The sequence below is a fragment of the Chelmon rostratus genome, chromosome 11, assembly GCF_017976325.1.
Source record: "Chelmon rostratus isolate fCheRos1 chromosome 11, fCheRos1.pri, whole genome shotgun sequence".
NCBI lineage: Eukaryota > Metazoa > Chordata > Actinopteri > Chaetodontiformes > Chaetodontidae > Chelmon > Chelmon rostratus.
In genome coordinates this window covers 4648868-4668238 of record NC_055668.1, presented here as the reverse complement: position 1 = coordinate 4668238, position 19371 = coordinate 4648868, and the positions used below count along the sequence as shown (strand labels likewise).

At 41.1% G+C, this 19371-nt stretch overlaps 1 protein-coding gene across 4 annotated transcripts; it reads left to right on the top strand.

Annotated features, from left to right (window-relative positions):
• The first annotated feature begins 1968 nt into the window (after window positions 1-1968).
• papolg (poly(A) polymerase gamma) lies at window positions 1969-19055 on the top strand. 4 transcript variants are annotated; one of them, XM_041947368.1, is made up of 24 exons: window positions 1969-2353; window positions 3110-3268; window positions 3666-3732; window positions 3904-3985; window positions 4875-4984; window positions 6187-6240; window positions 7313-7424; window positions 7633-7722; window positions 8997-9135; window positions 9267-9339; window positions 12129-12249; window positions 12426-12510; window positions 12934-12987; window positions 13234-13353; window positions 13585-13694; window positions 14444-14565; window positions 14691-14848; window positions 15084-15157; window positions 15447-15649; window positions 15773-15856; window positions 15951-16010; window positions 16154-16257; window positions 16357-16454; window positions 16741-19055. In XM_041947368.1, exons 1-24 carry the CDS (start codon window positions 2337-2339, stop codon window positions 16914-16916), a joined length of 2472 nt encoding a protein of 823 aa, XP_041803302.1. In that variant the 5' UTR covers window positions 1969-2336; the 3' UTR covers window positions 16917-19055. The 4 variants fall into 4 exon arrangements, with proteins under 4 accessions (XP_041803302.1, XP_041803301.1, XP_041803303.1 ...); XM_041947367.1 differs by having other exon boundaries at window positions 15084-15184; XM_041947369.1 differs by lacking the exons at window positions 12934-12987; window positions 13234-13353; window positions 13585-13694; ... (7 more) ...; window positions 16357-16454; window positions 16741-19055 and having other exon boundaries at window positions 12426-12514.
• The last annotated feature ends 316 nt before the right edge of the window (window positions 19056-19371 follow it).

Sequence of the window (19371 nt, the reverse complement as noted above, 5' to 3'; positions counted from 1 at the left end):
TCGCGTGAAATGAAGTGGTATTTTGCAAAGCCAAAATGTCATAATTTCATAATGACAGCTGGCAAACAGTTTATCAGATAAATAGCAAAAATATATACATAAAGTCTATTCATCTATACACCTGAACACCGTTTGATTAACAGCATACGGCTAACAAGAACAACTGAGCAGTTTATGCCTGGCTTCCATTATTTACACGGTGCAGTGGCTTTTCATTAGCCTACTTCAAGTAATACATTTAGCATTAAAACATTTAAACAATAGAAATATTAGAATTGTTAGTTTTTCTCCTTGTTAAAACAAATGCCTGCTATAGTACAACTATTGCATATGTTGCTGAGGAAGTATGATTCTTAAGTAAACTATTACATTGGGAATTTGAGTGTCCATATGACCCCAAATGAGTTCATGAAAATCCATGTTTACCTGTTTATACAAGTAAGCATGTAATAGTATAATTACTTGCTCAGAGAGCAAAGTTTTGTTAGGTACTGTTACAAGACTGACCTTCACCCAAGCACAGAAAGGCATGAAGGGGCTGGTGGAGGGAGAAGAGGGAAGAGAGCCAACAATGGTTCAACCATGATTTTTTGTAGTTGCAGATAATCTGTTATTGATTATCTTATCAGTATCAGCTACAGCAAACAGATAATTATCATCGGGTTGGCACTAAAATTACCTTTTGGTACACATCACCATTTAATCATACACATTTTTAAGTCGTGTACCTTTATCTTACATTTCTTTCCATTTGGCATATTTTTCTGTGAGAGGGCACTCCCTGGTGGACACGAGGGTACACAGCAATAATAAACAACAGAGCAGCTCACTTGTCAGACATGCGCATTTTATTTTGCATAGAAAAATGCACTATACACGCATGAAATGTATTATTTTACATTGCTTTTTTTGTCTCAACAATGCACATAAACAGTACATACTTGTGTTACAAATTAAGACTATTTCACTGAATACATTAAGAAAGATAAAATAAGATAATCCTCTATTAATCCCACACTGGGCAAAAATGCAGCATTAATGCAGCAAAGCAAAAATAAGAAGAATGAGTTAAAAAAAAAAAAAGCAAGGAATGATAGAAGAAGTAAACAACATAATAAGTCAAAAAGACAGTGGTTGAATTCAACATTAATGCACACAGTTTATTGATATTTCACAGTTTAGTAAACACTAGAAATGCACCAAAGTGTCAGATCTTGTGTGTGTGTGGTCTACTGGGAGCACTGTTGAAGTCTGACAGCAGCAGGAAGGAAGCACCAGCCTGCCACTGACGAAGCTGCCCAGTGCTGTCAGAGTGTCCTGTAGAGGGTGGGACATCAGGGATCATATCTCAGCCATCATCCTGCTTTCTCCAACCACCTCCACTGGGTTGAGGGGGCATCCCAGGACAGAGCTGGCCTTCTTAACCAGTCTGTTAAGTCTAACCCGAACCCTAATCCAACATGTCAGTGCCTGAACCCTGGATGTTCACTGATGTAGGAGGACACTGTCTGCACCTGCAGAAGTCCTCCACCAGCTCAGGTTTTCCCTGCATTGATCTGGAGGTGGTTCCCCTGGCACCAATGCACAAACCCCTGAGTCCCTGTCGTCCCCATCTGACTGTCACTGTTACACCGACTACAATCATTACGTGATGCTTATTTCGTAAATGACCATGTGTAAAGTTTAGTGGGAAAACAGACCTGTCTCTACCTTCACTTGGCTGACAAACATAGCCAATACTGACTTACATCAATTTTGCCAAGGTATCCTCTCACTTCAGCTGCTGCGCTTCCTCATTTTCCAAATATCTAATCATAAACGCCTTGATATATGTCGTACTTTACGACTTCAACCCCACCTTGTGTGATAAGCGCGGGTAGCATGCTTCAGGTTGCCGTGCTGGACCGTGCTGGGCTCCGCGGCGTCAGGCCTTGGTCATGTGATCTGCGGCCTCAGAGAGAAGGTGCCTGCTTCCTGACGATGGTGGCTGCTCGGCGTGCTGCACGCAGACGTTGTCCCGACAAACGCCGTTACATTTGTAGTTTTGAATATTAAAAAAAGGCCTAACGGCAGTTAAACGTGCGTTTAGCTGCTAGCATCCAAAACATTTTTTTGCGCGTTTTGTAAATGTCGTAGGTATGCACGTTCTCTCAGGATTACGAGCTGATGCGTTATCTTATAAGAAGTGATTCCGGTTCAGTGGGAAGGTTTGAACTGCTCTCTGAAAAGTGACCATTGTTGTAATCAGGTCGAGGCTGTTATCATTTCCACTTGCTGACTTTCTTAGTTTTTTACCTGTTTAAAGCAGAAAAACAGCGCAAGCTTTTTAGAGTGTCATGAAAGAAATGTCAAGGTAAGTCACGCATGTGGTATATTTTTCATTTGTGCACAATTTTGTCCGCGTTTAAGATTGTCCTAAAGAATAGGCTAAAAGCTAACGTTAGCCAACTGTCACAACAACCAAACAAGGCCTGCAGCTACGGTTTGTTGGCTAGCTCGCTTGTTTGTTGCTCCGTAACTATAGTGTAAATATGTCTAACAGAATGGGTGGGTTTCACTTGGTTTTGGATACTTGGATACAAACTCTTTAAAGGGTCTAAAAGGAAAGCTAGTCATTTGTTAATCCAATTCTTCCGTAGCAACCAGCTAACGTTTGCTAACTTGCTAAATTAGCCAATTTAGTTAGCGCCTCCAACCTGTTTGTAGCCTCTTTGCTAATGCTCGTTTAGCAACATGTTTCTGCAAATTTGGTAAACTCGGATTTCAGAGTTTGGAGTGCATACAACAAAGTTATTGAGTTATTCTTAAGATTCTTGTTTAAGTCATGTAAATTAAGCACATTGCTGTCAGAGTATGTTGCTAACCAGTGTTTACACACGGGTCCGCGGTAAAAGAAAGGAGAGGAACAGACACAAGGAGAGAACAACACCTTACACATGTCGGCTGTGACACATACATGTCTTGGCCTTAACTTGGTACCGGTCTACATCTGGTTCATTATTTATGTCATGTTATTTGAGTAACAGGAACGCGTTCCGTGAGGCGTCGTTGTGTAGTAGCTGTCATTTCATGTTATTGCGCCTTGTTCCCATGTCGTGTTCCCTCACAGCACCATGCCTGGTGGGCAGCAGCCTCAGAAACACTATGGCATCACCTCTGCCATTAGCCTTGCACCCCCACGAGATATAGACCACCAGTACACCAAGAAACTCTGTGACGCTATGAAACCTTTTGGGGTGTTTGAAGATGAAGAGGAATTGAACCATAGGTGAGGAAGAGCCGATGTAATTTTCTATTTATCACAACGTTTATAGTGGGCACATGACTGCATGCATGTCATTGCAGTAATCACAACTACATTTATAAGTGGTGCACACAAAAACATGAACATTTGTAGTATAATGCACCAGAACTCCTCTGGTAGTCTCAACAAAAATGGAAACTTTTAAACTTAAAGGTAGCATTTATTGTAAGGCTGTTGTTGATCTGTCTTTTTATGTGTGTTCATAACTTTGTTGTAACTAAATATGTAACTCTTGATTGAGTGAACCTGATTGCGATTACTGATTTTATGAGTAAGTGTGATGTAGCCTTGTTATTTTCATTCTCACTATATGGTGGAGTGGATTGTGAATGCACATGCTAAAGTTTGTATCTCCTTTCAGACTTGCAGTTCTTGGCAAGTTGAATAACTTTGTTAAAGAGTGGATTGCAGAGATCAGTGAATTAAAGGTAGGTTCTGTTCTTCTGTTGAACACCGCCTAAGTAAAAAAACGTGATTTGTGATGTTGTATTGAGTCAGCAATGTCGACCATTACAGGAGAGACACTAAAGCTTTCTGTTATGCCATAAAGAGGAAAGCCGTCAAACTGACTTCACTGTCTATGTTTTTATCCTCTGCAGAATCTTCCACCATCAGCTATAAGCTGTGTTGGGGGCAAGATATTTACATTTGGGTCATACCGACTTGGAGTGCACACAAAAGGTATGACTGGTTAATGTTCTAGTATTTCAGTCTTTGTTTTATCATGTATGTCTATTTTATGGTAGGAAGTTGTCTGACAAAATGAAACATCAACTGACTACATCTGTACTGTGTGATAGGCTTTATTGACGTACAAAAGGAGATAGGGGTAGCAGTACATTACTGTCACGCAGCACTCGACCCCATCTATGCAGGCATGCATCATTGTTGTTGAAAAGTTCGGTTCACCCTCACCACACTAAAGCACGGGACGGGCATTGTCATATTCCTCTGCTATTGAGAGTGTTTTTGTAAAGACTAGTTTTGGGGTCTGAAAGCAGGGTAACCACTGGCTTACTATAGAATGTAGGCATTAGTGTGAATGTGGGCTGAGTCCCTCTTTGCTTTAAACAACAAACACAACAAGTGAGATGAAGAGGTAGGAATTATTTAAAACATGCACACACATAACAGAAAATTATATTGCTGTGTGTTTTACTGTTGTGCAGCAACATTATTTTGCAAGCACTTCTTTTTCTTTTGTCACCAAAAGATTTATTTTCCATGAATCTGAATAAGTAAGAACCCTTTTACAGAGTTCCCTAGAGGTCATCAGTGTCTTGCAAATCCAGATGTGAAAAACAATAGAAACCCTTAACATTTTATAGACTGGGGCTGTTCAAAGCAGGGCCAGAATTAATCAGTTAACCTGTCTTAAAAAACTATATTCAAAGGTTGCTGTACTTTATTTCAGCTGCTCTACTTGTTGTCTATCCATTAAGTTTTATCACATGAGCTCTCTGTAGCTTTCAATGCAGCAATTTTGTTTAATGCACTTAAAAAAAAATTCTGACGTCACCAACCATTTAACCTACTGGGCAACACTGATCACACTTACTGTTTCTTCCAGGAGCTGATATTGATGCCTTATGTGTGGCTCCACGCCACGTAGAGAGAAGTGACTTTTTCCAGTCTTTCTTTGAGAAATTGAAACAGCACGAAGAGATCAAAGACCTGAGGGTAAGTCTCTGGCATTGTCATTAAAGCAAAGGGTAGCAAACTGGAAGCCTACATATAGGCTTCTGTGACAAAAGTCCCACATTTGTCAAGTCATGTAGAAGGTAACTAGTATGTTTAGCCATTTCCAATGAATGGGCTCCCTGTTTCATTCCAGTGCTTTAAAAATCAGTTTGTTCAATCAAAGGTTTTTCAGTGAAAATGGTGCAAGAGCAACAGACCATTTACATCACTGCCCCCGGGGAAGAACACTCTTGAGGAGAGCTGAGTTGTTATGCTGGGAGTGCATTATTATTCCTAACGTTGGTGTAGATTGCTGGATCACATATATAGGCTTCGTCCACACTTATTAAATGCAGTTAATTGAACGTGGGGGAAGATCAAGCTTTGTTGACTTTGCTAACAGCTGTTGCACAGTTAAATTATGCGTTTCACTACTTAGTACTGATGAAATGAAATGAACACAAATTAGTGTGTATGTAGCCTAAGTTAATTTTTGTTGAATAGGTAGAGGACTAAAAAAAAGCGTTTCGCCAGAGTGGGCAATCATTTGTCAGCTGCTGAGCAGTGCCTATGGTGTTGTTAGGGCTGCTGGTAAACAGTGTTAATTTCCCAAGCTATGTGTATGTATTACACCAGTACTTCCCTTTGTTTTTGTTGTGACACTGCATTATATTTAGAATAAATTATCAAATTAGCTGTTATTTGTTGAGGTTTTCACTTGCAGTAAAAAATAAAAGTTAATCAAAAATGCATAGTGGTATTTTCAATGGAGCGTCAGAGTGCACTTGTGCACTGTTTGAGAGTAACCCTGTGTTTCTGGGATATTGTAAGAGGAGATGTAAATTTAGCTGAATCTTGAAGCTCTGTTTTCTAAAGACATTCATAAGCGACTCCTATTCCACACTATGCTTATGTTTTGTGAATTTGAACCCACTCTCATTGAAATCTGTTATCAGCTGTCTCCAAACATTTCGAAGCACTGCACACATCACATTCTGAAGAAGTGACATGCTGGAAGCGTTACTCTGCATATCTTCAGAATACTACAGACTCAAGGTCTTGTGTTCTTGACCTTGATTTCCACTTCCTCTTCATTTCGTGTTAATTTCAGTCTTTCACACAGTGACCCTATCAGTCAATCCCGTGACTTCTCCTTGTCTCAGATTTGTTGGTGATATTGTCTCTTCTGGTGCTTTTTCAAGGCTGTCGAGGACGCTTTTGTACCAGTGATAAAATTCAAATTTGATGGAATAGAGGTAAGTGACTCTTGGTTGCACACACATATGCCAATACATAACTACACACAACTAGGAAATAACATCATTACCATTTTGACAAAGCTTAATGTGTTTGTCACTGGTTGGACTGTGATTCTAAACATTACTTCCTTTCAGCTCTAACTGTCTGCTACAATAGGCATGCAAAAAATTATGGTTTTGATTTCCAGTTTGGATTGGACTTCTCCGTTCATTGTTTACACCCCAAAAAACTAATCTCTGTTCATCAAATTAAAATATTTAGAAAGTTTTTCCCATGAATGGAAAAAATCCCTTCATACCTTAAAATGGCTTAGATATAACTTTCCACCTTTGCCTTCATTCAGTATGCAAGGATTTATGAATATACAAGTAATCCCTGTCTCTTTCTACAGTCCCCTCTGCTGCTCGCCTGCAGCTCGAGTACACCTGTTCACCTTTGTCTCTGCTCATCAAACACACAAACAAGGCTTTCTGGCAGTACGCCCTGAAAGAAAACTTATCGCACATGCCATATGTACTTGAATTACCTAACCTTATCTTGCTAACACTATACCAGTATCTTATGAGGACGACCTTTATTATGGCATGCTTTCTTCATGAACGACCTCAAAGTCATGAAGTTTCCTGTCTGTCATAGTTACGAGTATAGCCGTCATCTAATTCAGCAGCTTCGCTATCTGGCAAACATTATCAAGCACACTGCAGATTTGTGTGTTTGGACTCAAGACGACACATAAAACTTGAGTAAAATACACTTAATGGTTGACCAACATGTTGACTCTCCCTCGCTGTGTCCCTGGAATAAATGGATGGAACAGTGTCTTGCTTCAGCATAAGTTTTGTATAAGATGTTAGACAGTGCTCTGAAGTCTTTTGTTTTTATGAAATTTGTACATAAAAATATTTAAACTGAGTCATTTATTAGCTCACCCCACTGTGCCACACTGCTTTGAACTACCACCTGTATTGTCTCTCATGTATTTGACTCAGAGTACCATCAAGTTTAGCTACACTAGTTTGTACTCTGTTTCATCTTTACATTGTTGCTTTTCTGTCTCTGTCGGAGTAGATTGACCTGCTTTTTGCCAGACTGGCCTTACAGTCTATTCCAGACAACCTGGACCTGAGGGGAGACTCCATCCTGAGAAACTTGGACATTCGGTGTATCCGCAGCCTTAATGGTACACTATATGGCTCCTGTTGTTATTGACTTGAATCCCGATGCTGTCCAAGACTAGAATAAGCTGACTGTGCATTACATTTACAGCAGCTAGTTGTTTCAGGTGTATAAATCTAAACAACAGAAGTTTGTTTTCATCCGAGACTTAAACCTTCGCGAATTTCTGCACGTTCCACAGTGTTTTAGGTTTCTGATGTTTTTTCTTACAGGTTGTCGAGTGACCGATGAAATTTTGTATCTGGTGCCAAACAAAGAAAACTTCAGGCTAACATTGAGAGCCATCAAACTGTGGGCAAAACGTAAGTGGACTCAAAAGTTCTTGTAATGTCAGGTGCACTTTTTTCATTGACTTTTTGTATGTTTACTTTTATTGCATTTTATTGTGTCTCTAGCTGCGTTTCCATTACAGTTGTTCGCAAAAGAAAAGCAATATTTCTGAAATTTCTGCAAAGTTCGAATGCGACTTGCAGGTGTTTCCATTGAACAGTGTTTTGCGAACCAGCCGAAATTCTCGTAAGTTCTCGGACATCCCGCGACATGTGTGTGCGTGCTGTGCGTCGGTAAAACTTAACACAAAGCTATAATTAAAAAGCACATGCATGCTCCTGGCCTTGTAGGATTGTGCAGACTCTAATGCACAAATGCTGAAGATGAAATAAAGAAATGATCTGTTAACTTAGAGTGATCTCTGATTTTAATGGCCTATTATTTATCACTTTGTTATTACGTGAGGCTCGCTCTGACAGCGTCAGCTCGCGCCGGCGGAGCAGCAGCAGAATACAGGACTGTGAATTACTGAAGTGTCCTTTGAACATATTTTCTATCAGCAATTATGTGTAAATATTAAAGTTAATGGCGTGCACGCGTGTCTCCCACATAGCTGAGGTGCACACACTCATCACAAGTTCATCTCACTATAAATGAAAACGGAATGATTAGATTTTGCAAAGTGCGCACAGGACGAGATCACAGCTGTCGGATTGTCTTTAACAGATCAGCCAGCATGGCAGCTGGAACAGCTGGAGTGTTTTTGTCTGCTACATCCAGAAAACATACAAACACTACAAAATTGACAAGACGTTATATCTGACTGCATGCGGCCGGCCCAAAACGGGGAGTCCGCTGACCTCGGAGACGTGTAAATGCGAAAAAAGTGTTTCCATTACACTTTTGCGATACACCTAAATATCGACACGTCTGAAAAACCACCTCATGAGAGCGTAAAAATGTTTTTGCCATATTTGAGAGGATTTTCGAAATATAGGTGTTTCCATTACCGTTTTTCTAATGCAATATTTAGGATTTGCCTATTTCTAGGGGCAATGGAAACGCAGCTTATGTGTCATATTCAGTTATTGTCACAATTTAAGAGCTACTGTATCAACTATGTAAATGCTCTAAAAGTGAGAATAACATTTTTTTGTGTAGAATTAAAGGCATTAATCTCCTACAGGTGTCCTCCCAGTTTAGAGTTTAGAATATTCTTAACAAACCCGCGCTGTGCTCATCTATTGGATTACACCAGCATTTCAAAGAATTCACTGTCTGAGTGTTGCATGCGCTCTGCCTGCAGGTCGAGGAATCTACTCCAACATGTTGGGGTTTCTGGGTGGCGTGTCGTGGGCCATGCTGGTGGCCAGGACCTGCCAGCTCTACCCCAATGCCGTGGCTGCAACACTGGTCCACAAGTTCTTCTTGGTGTTTTCCAAATGGTGACAATTTCCTACTTGCAGTTATAAATTTGTCCTGTCTTTCTTGATTGCAGTACTTCACAGCCTTGTGCAGTACCAACTGTATTTCAGTATTCACACAATTTCCTATATTTTTCATTTCTGTCCTATAGGGAGTGGCCAAATCCTGTGCTATTGAAGCAGCCTGAGGACAGTAATCTGAATTTACCTGTGTGGGATCCTAGAGTGAGTATGACCGCAGTGTTTTATCTCTACATGTTTATGATGTTGTTATTCCTGTATTTAGTATGTCAGTTGCTGTGCAGACATAGGAATAACTATCTGGACAGAGTTGTTCTGCTGAGTTGTGAAAAGTTTGTTGGTGTTTTAAAGTTATCTCAACAGATGGCATATAGCTACATTTATTTTCTCTTATTTCATGTCTCCTCATTCCTGTGTCCTCATGTGACCTGGAAATCCCATATATGAGTTCCAATGCCCTTAACTCTGCTCAGAAGAGGCTTCCCAGAGCAGCTTGGAGCAAGGAAGACTTCCTACGTGGACGTCTTTTATCAGACAGACACGCCCCTTCTTATAAAAATGCATTAGCAATTCAGTAGCACAACAGATCTAATGTGTGTTTAAATCACCAATCATCAGTCCAAAACTGCAGTAATAAACCTGTGTGGACAGATCAATAACAGTAGTGTGAGTACGGTGCAATAAATATTTTTTAAGGACACCTTTTACAGACAGGCCAGGCCTTTGATATATTTTTTTGGTCTTAAGTTTTGTTTTTACTGTTTTTCATAATATCTTAAATTTACTTACCCCGATCTGATGGGTCGATAGCCTTCACTGGAACATTTTAGCTGTTGTAACTGCTGTGTCATAGTGTTTGTTTGTAGTGTCCCTTCAGCAATAAACACATTCTAATTATCTATTGGTGTCGTTTCCGTTCAGTCACAGTACGGCCAACAATCGCCATGCATTTTAGATACAAATTTATAGAAACACATAATTGCATGGTAAAAGCTGTGCTGCTGGCAGAAATGTTAAAGTCATGTGTCCAACAGCTCTTCAAAGAACGGTGTGGATTTTCATTAATAAATAGCAGTTGGTGGTAAGAGGGCATTCTCACATAGTCCCCCAGCTGAGTGGCTGGCTTCTGGTCTAGTAGTGATATTAATGCTAATAATAATATGTTTTGTACAGCACTGCCCAAGCTAGGAGCACTAAGTGCTTTCCATAGACAGTATAAAAACTCATAATCACAAAAAAAAACAAACCACATGACCAGCATAATATGCAAGCCGTGTCTCAGCAGTGTCCTTGATATTTGGGACAAGGGGACCAAGCAGTGGCTGGACTTGAATATGGTGCTCAAGGGCGATGATAAACACCTGTTTTTTAGTTTAATTGCAAAAAGTTTTGTGATATTCAGTCTCTCAGTTCACCTATGCAGCTCTCTGTTGCCATCTTGTTTCATTCAGTGTGGAATTACAGCTGTATCGTCTGTATAACAGTGACATTAGATGTTATGTTACAAATGGTAGCATATACAGAGAGAGCAAAATTGGTCCAAGAATAAATCCATGAGGCTGTGTTTACACAGCTGCAGAAATGAATGAAGCAGTTGAGACATACAGTTTTGTATTTGACAGAGCCACTCCAGAGCTGCTCAGAAATTCCCACCCAATCCTGAAGTCTGTTAATTAGCATGGAGTGACGGTGTCACAAGCTCCGCTGAGATCAAGCAGCACCAGAGCATTGTCCAGAGTCTGCAGCCATTAATAAGTCACTTGGAACCATGAGAAGAGCCGTGTTAGTGCTTTATAGCTTGTGAAATCCAGATTGAAATTTCTCAAAAATGTTGTTACTTACCAAGCTGTTTTAAAACAAATTTCTCAAGATTTTTGGAAATGTAGGGCAATTTTGATTGACCAAAATATTTTTCAAACTAGTGGATCATATTTGGGGACACATCCAGAGCAAAGGGCTTTTTAAAAGAGCTGTTTAAAACTTGGAAAAGACTGTTTTTTGGAGCGTTCCACAACTTTCCCAGTCTTTTGGTGCTCCTGGCCCAACTTGTTTAGAAATGTGTTGCTGCATCAAATTTAGAATAAGCCGATATTTACAAAAATCAATGAAGCTGATGAGGTCAAACATAAAATATATTGTTTTTGTACTGTTTTCAATTCAAAAAGGATTAGCAAGTTATCACATTTAGATATGTTTAATACAGTGTCACAACTTTTTGGAATCAGGGTTTGTTTTTCTTCGTTCCCTCTCTGAGCAATTTATCTGGAATTATATCCAGATGACACGATGAGGGTTTCATAGGGGACGCAGCGTCTGTGGGAGTTTCCAAATGAGTGTGGACGAGGAAGAATCATGGGAAGTTGGAAGAGCAATGTTTTCCTAAATTTGGTGAATTTTGTGGAGAGAAAAGGAGAGGGAAAGTCAACCCTAGATTAAGCAGAGGGACTACTGTAAAAACAGATTTAGCAAGAATGTGCGCTATACTCGCACATTTAATTGTGGCTTGACTCGATCGGTTCACGTGTTGATGCTTGTCAAGTAGTTGATATTAAGGCTCAATGTCAACATATATTTAAAATTACTCTGTCACATTGGAGAACATTAAAATTGATTGTACAAACGTTGATGAGTAGATCACATTATCGTTACGTTATTAATTGATGCTGAAACTCTGTGGCAGCCAAGAGATAGATGCAGCTGTGCAGCCTTCATTAGTAACTGACAAATCACATGATGTTTGAGAGGGAAGTGCATCTCATTTCACGTTTCCTTGAGCCGTCCTTCCTCAAAACAGAGGAAAAATGCAACTGAGGGGAATGTGAAGGCAGCACAGTGAACTGGGATGTACCTTGTGGGATGTGTGCCCTTGGTTTTATGATTCCTTTTGTTCAGTTTGATGGGTGGGATGTGCTGACGTGTCGGTGAAGGCTCTCCATTCTGCAGTGACGCCAATCCCCGTCCCTCTTCTGATGTGTTTGGGTTCTTTTTTTTAGGTCAACCCATCTGACAGATACCATCTGATGCCCATCATCACACCTGCCTACCCCCAGCAGAATTCCACATACAACGTCTCCACGTCAACGCGCACCATCATGAGCGAGGAGTTCAAATACGGTACGACGCTGCTCGATTGAAACAATGCTGAAAATGTAATGTCAGTTCACCTGGTTTTCAAGTCCTTGAAATCTCTAGGTTTGTGAAAAGCGGTGGTAAACGGTACATTTCTGTTTCAAACTGTCACGTTGAATGTTGAGTAGTTAAGCCTGATATGTGTTGTGTGTTGTGAACAGGCCTCAGCGTCACAGATGAGATTCTTCAGGGCAAAGCAGAGTGGTCCAAACTGTTTGAGCCACCCAACTTTTTCCAGAAGTACAAGTAGGTGTTGCTTTTGTCAGATAAAAGATTTATGGATGGAACTTTTTATTAACCAAAGCAAGATTATTAAAACCTGCAGGGCTGCATGTGTCTCGTATGGTAATCATGTCTTCCTCAGAACTAAGATTACAATTCTTTAATTGTCAAGTTGTATGTGTTTGGTTTACATATTTAAGGAAAGAGTATCATGTAAGGGTTTGTGGAAATGAGCTGTTTTGCCAGCCCATAGACTATTTGTGCAGTTAAAACTAAAACTGGACGATGCAATGGGGTTTTTTTTTCCCGACCAACTTTTGTTTTCACTTTTTGGGTTTGGGCACGTTTGACTCATTCTAGCTGTGGTCAGTAGAGTTTGGTCGACTCATTGTGTTTATGTGGACGTTCCTCCCACACTTGTCTGATTTTTTTTGTTGTGCGCTGCAGGCATTACATCGTTCTGACTGCCAGTGCATCCACAGAAGAAAACCACTTAGAATGGTGAGTGTTGAAGGACTGGCTTTCCAGTAGGTCTGTAAGGTGAAATCACCCCCCCACCCCTCATTGTGTTTAAGTTGCATCAATACATTTTGACTCGGCCAACTGGTGCACCATTCCCGAGGGGTTTTTTTCTTCACAAAAAAAAAGAAGTAAATAAGCCAGGAAACTGTCCTGCAGTAGTGTGAAGGTAACTCTTTTTAGGTATTATCGGCTCCTCTGTGAATACATTCTGATATTTTCCCTCAGGATTGGTCTGGTGGAGTCAAAGATCCGTGTTCTGGTGGGAAATCTAGAGAGGAATGAGTACATCACCCTGGCTCATGTCAACCCTCAGTCCTTCCCTGGCTCCAAAGAGAACCGAAACGAGTGAGTCCAGTTTTATCTGTGCATGCAAACAGCTGTGGCTGATTATGGTCTTGTGAGGCACATGGAGTTAGTTGAACGCAGCTGTGAGAGTACCGTAACTGTGTGCATCTCCACCCCACTGACTTGCTGTAGCATCACAAGCATATCGGTGGTCACAATGGTCTGAAATTGGCATTAAATAAACTGAGCTAACTCTTCTTTAATTTTGCTTCTCGTGTGTTTCTGTAACAGGAACGACTTTGTCTCCATGTGGTTCATTGGGATCATCTTCAAGAAAGTGGAGAATGCGGAGAGTGTCAACATTGACCTGACGTACGACATCCAGTCCTTCACAGACACTGGTAGGTCCTGCCTTATTCCTCTCTGTGGCTGGTCAAGGAACAACCCTGCAAAGCATTTACTATCGAATTGTACAATGCAAGTGTATAAAATGACTGAACGCCATGCATGTGATAATCACCCATGTAAAATAATTGCAGTATATTCAGATGTTCAGGGATTATTACACCTTTTTTCTAATCACATGCTATATATCTTTGAAAATGCAATCTGATCTGAAAATGCAAACCCTTTACTTTTATTAAAAATAAGAATTATGTTTTCATTATTGTATAATCACCTGAAAGTAAGAATCATTCTGTCTTTGTTACCTTAGAGTGAGCTCTTAGTATCTACAGAGGGAGCTGGTCCTCTTCCACTTCTACAGTAGCCCTTAACAGACAAACCACTCACTGGCTCGGCAGAGGGCCTTTGGCCTTTTTTGAGTTTTAAGCAGCTACTGTATGTTCTCCTACAGGCATGGAAAGGGAGGGTGAAGCGAGGGGTGTTCAGTTTGTTGCAATCTGCAACCTCACCACTAGATGCCACTAGATCCTACACAGTGGTCTTTTTAAAGAAGAGGCAGGAAAAGTCAGTGCCAGATTTAAGAATACACAAGCATAACTTGTTGCCAAAATATTGCCCAACCCTCAACCCTACTTAGACGTTCTTCTGTTACTGCAAGAAGTATTGGAAAATATTCATTCAGGAAGTTGAGTGTTAAGAAGCTGTACAACCTTAACATATTACATATGTGACATATTCTCTGCAGTGTACAGACAAGCCAACAACATCAACATGTTGAAGGATGGGATGAAGATTGAAGCAACACATGTGAAGAAGAAGCAGCTCCATCAGTACCTTCCTCCTGAACTGGTGCAGAAGAAGAAGAGGGTAAGAGATCATCCTGTGCATTGGAGCAAAGCCTTAATCACATCTAGACATCATGTTTAAATATTAATGTTCCTCTTTGTCTGTTGCATGTCCATTTATTTCCACCCTTTTCTTCTTTCGTGCAGAGCATAGCCGAGTTGAACCGCAGCTCTAACGGGGGAAGCTCTAAGCGGATCTCTCTGGACAGCAGTCATCTGGACAGTTCCAGAGACACAGACTCAGGGACCCCCTTCAGCTCCCCAGCCAGCAAACCCACCAAGCCCGTGTCCGACACAGATGACAGGTTGGAAACACCTCTACACTTGTACAATTTATTTTTATTTGTATGTTTCTACCCGATGCGTTCGACCGTTTTTTGTTAATTGTTAATTGCATTTCAGTTTTGTATCTCCAGATGTTCTGTTCTAATGCATATTCCATTTCTCTTCACCATATATTCTTATTAATTTCGAAGGACCAGGCTCAAATTCACAGTATGATGCTGAGTGAGTGTTTTCCGTCTTCCCTGTGTTTTGTAGTGTCAGCCCTCCCAAGCAGCTTTTTGTGGAGGGCTCTCCAGCGCCCAGTGCAGCCCCAGCTGCTCCAGACCAAGGCATGTCTATCCCTGTCATTGGCTCAAGTGAGTCATTTTTGCACTTTGACTGTTACGCCGACGCTCTCTATTAAATATAAGACGAGTAGAAAGTTAAAAGTGAAGTCATCTTCCTTCCCTTTAGAGTGTGTGTGTGTGTGTGTGTAAATCTTCAAATCTAGAAAACTATATTAATTAACTAAAGTTTTGGTGATATTGAAATGTTGAACGCATCTCCTTAAATGGATATCAAAGACATGGATAAGTCATCCTGGTCTAATTTCTTTTTATCTGACTCCTCATTCTGAAGAGCCTCCAGTCAAAGCAAAGCCTCCTTCGCCACCAGCCAGCAGCTCCATCGCCACAGCGCTGAGCGGGGATATGACACCCAACACCACCAGCAGCCCCAAGGAGGAGCCCAACGGCCTGGAGGACTCCATCAATGGAGCTCCTGTCAAGAGATCACACTCACCCACAGAAGAGGACCTGGCCAAGAGGCACAAAGACACAGAGGTAAGTAAGGCAGTTTGTATGTGTTTTAATGCATCTGTTGTTGAATATCAACTTAATGGCAGATTTAATGGAATTTCTCTGTCATGCAAAGTGGAAGTTGTGACACTGTGCTAATTTTTGCAGGTGGTGTCCAATGATGACTCAATATTTAAAGAGCCATATCCACCATCCTCTGACTCCTGCACACACGGAGAAGGACCCAATATTGTAGGTCTTATTTACTCTGTTTGCTTCTATTAGCTGTGTAAAGCCAGATGAAATATTATTAGTGTTCTCACATTTGGTCTCTCCTCACCCTTAGACCCCCCTTTCTGGATCAAAGGCTAAGCCCATTCCAACCATCGATACCTCAAGAACACAGGTAATGTCTTCTTTGTAAACCATCAGCTCTATTTTATACCCGAATGGCTTGATTTTAATTCATGTTGGGTCATTACTTTCTCTGTGTGGTTGACTTGGGTTTTGTTAAAGCAGTTATTAAACGACTTTAAAATCCTTCCTCAGAGACTTCCCAGCATGGAGCTGCCAGACGCCTCCTCGCCTCTCCCAGCCAGCAACAGTTGTCGTGTCGTGAAAAATTCCATCAAACTGGCCCTCAACCGCCACAAGTGAGCTTCAGCCTCAGCACCGTCACAGCAATGGAAACTGTGCCTTTGCTAATGTTTTAACTTTGTGTGTCTTGGCTTGTCTGTTTCATTTTAACGTAGCATCACACCTCCGAAGCCCCCAGCGTTTGAGGGCACCCTCACCTCTGACACTCCTGTTGGTGAGGAAAAGGGCATGTCCATTCCTGTCATTGGCTCAAGTGAGTTGTTCATTGTAATGTGCTCATCACTGCGATTTGTTTTTATCCAGTGTTAAAGAAAACTACGACAGCGTGTCATATTTCAGCGACAGAACCAGAAATGCACAACAAAAATGGAATTAAAATGTTATTGACGAAAGCTTGGCTTAAATGTTTTTATAAAAATTAAATGAAAATGTGACTTATAAACACCAAGATGCTTTTTTGTCAAAACTTTTCAATAAAGCTAAATGAAAATCAGGTGCCAGAATGAACGCTCTTCTTGTCCTTCTGTTTCTCTCTGCAGAACACGTGGCCTCCAAACACATGGCGCCCCCCGTCGGCAGCTCCATCCCCACATTAGTGAGCCGAGGGGCCGACCCACTGAACGGAGCCGCCTCCAAGAGACCCCTCTCCCCCTCTCTGGAGGAGCAGGCCAAGAGGCTGAAAGAGACGGAGAAGGCCAGAATCCACATAGCTTGAACACACGACTATAGACTGGATTCACGCAAACACAGAGGCGGGGCTTCACGGTCAAGTCGAACACAGAGAAGATGACTTCACACAGGGACAGGGAGTGTGTTCAGGTCGGTCAATGTCAAGTGAAGCCGCAGGACGGACACCTCACCTCAAATCTTCAGAGCTTATAGATTTGCCAGTGGATAGGTGATTTGGTCAAACCAGATGTTGTCAGCTCCCTCTGTCACGCTCACAGCCAGAGGACATTTAACACAGCGGCCCCGGAGATATCTGACACGGGAACTAAAGCGACAGTTTTTTACTCGTCTTCTCCCTCAGTGTTTAAAAACGTACGCAGTACAGATGGAAAATGTGCTGTTTTTCTTTTGATTTTCCCTTTTTTTTTTCCAGTCAGCGTTTTAAAACAGCCCAGAACATTTATCGACGCCTGCTACACACACTTTTGGTGTATGCTGTTCTTTTTGGTTGTTTCTTTTTTTTTCTCCCAAACAGAAACCTGTACAGTAAATGTTGATGTACATAACTTTTTTTGTCTTAAAGCAAAAGATCACTGTCAAGTCTTTTGACCATTATATTGTAGTTTTATCTAAAAAGGAAAAAAAAAAGTTTAAAAAAATTGTAATTTTTTGTTTTCTCTATTGCTTGTCCAAATAAATTGTCTCCAGCCCTGGATATTTTTTGTAAACACTGTATAGGTTTGGATACAGTTGCAGGGAGGCTTTATTGAGGGTGTGCTTGGATATGATGGAAATCACAACCACGACTCTTTGGACCACCACGACCACCCAAAGGTGGACTCCAGGTTAGTATTGGACTTGCAGTGTGTAGGCGATCATAGACGCCCAGCGACAGCAGTGCTTCTCAGGTGCCGGCACGAGCAAAAAAAAAAATCGTCCTCATGACAGCAGGAAACGTCATGCATTTTCTGGAAGTAGCGAAATGGTTCTGAAGCTTTTCAGCTATTGTTTAGCTCTTGGAAGGATTAGTACAGAACATCAGAAGAATCTCGAGATGCTTTGCCAGTCCGTCTGCTCAGTGTAGCTTCAGTGTCACACCCGTTTTTCGTCTTGGATTAAAAGAAAAGGTCAAGTTTTCTGCTATATCTCATGGTGTGTTTAAGCCCTACATGTCAGGTGTGGTTGACACAAAAAAGTGAGCGCTGGACACTTCAGACCGTCACGAGAAAGTGTCGTGAAACCGTTTTGTGTACGTACCTGTGATTCACGGATTGTCAGACCTAAGAATAACCTCTAGTCCATCAGGAGGACTAAACAACGAAAACAAAGTTGTTCTGGTTAGTGCTTGACCCCACCCCACCCCTGCCAGTTCACGTGGTCTGTTTGCTAGTGAAGCTTGTTCCTGAGGAAGCCAGGGCGTGGTTGTTTTTGTGTCCATGAAAGGGATGTTGGTGCTTAGTGGAAAAAAAAATGGTTCAAAGCTTTTTGACGAGTTGTGCTGGTTTGTGTGTGTATGCATGCATATATGGTTGGCTGTGTGTGAGCGTGCACGCATAGATGGTTGTGTTTATGTGTTGGAGAGAGACAGAATTCCCTTCATTTTGGGTGTTAACCCTCTGCGCCTCCTGTGGAGGTTCTTAAAAGACATCTCCTGGGGCCATGGGTGGGTGTGGGGGTCAGGAGACAACTCTTCTCCTGCCTTAGGCCCCAACCCTCCATCGCTATGGTCTGAAGCTGGGTGACTTTGTGTTTGATTTCAGCACAGAAGATATATGTATACAGCAAAGTTTAAAGTGATGCTAACGAGGCGCCCTCTTCTTCGGAGCAGGTAGAGAGTTGGGACACAGGCTCTTTTTCCAGCATCCGTTTCCCCAACTAAATGTACAGAGAACAGTTTTTTCAAAAGGCATAATCGTCATTATTGGGGGTTTTCTTATCACTTTATTTATATTTGCATATTTGTACCATGTGATCTTTTTTTTAATAGCATTCATAGCAGGTAGGTCTCTTTTGAATGAAATCTGCACCACTCTGTTTCAGACAACTCATGTTTTGCTGTTTGGAAACATTTAACAAAACAGGTCATTTAGATGTTTGTTTCTAAAATGTATTGAAAGGGTATTTTTGTATGTGTTTATCACTTCCTTTAAATTAATCTGTACACCCATTAAACCCCTAAAAACTAGTTCGGTGTCTGTGTCCTTTGTTGCATTTTCACATTGTTAGATTTATTGATGGCAGTTGCACCATGTGGAAGGCTGCGCTGTCCGTCATGGAAAAGTCTTAATGTCAAGAGTCAGTTCACCTAAATAACAAAACACATCTCACCCTTCACAATTGTAAGATGACCTTTAAAGAACTCAGCAGCGAGAATCTCATATATTCCACAGCTCCATACACCATTTCCACTGAGTAGATTTCTTGGTTTTTGGGACACTTTTTTTTATGGCTTTTCATCTCAAATAACCTTAGGTACAAGAAAAGTTTTACTTTAATACTGG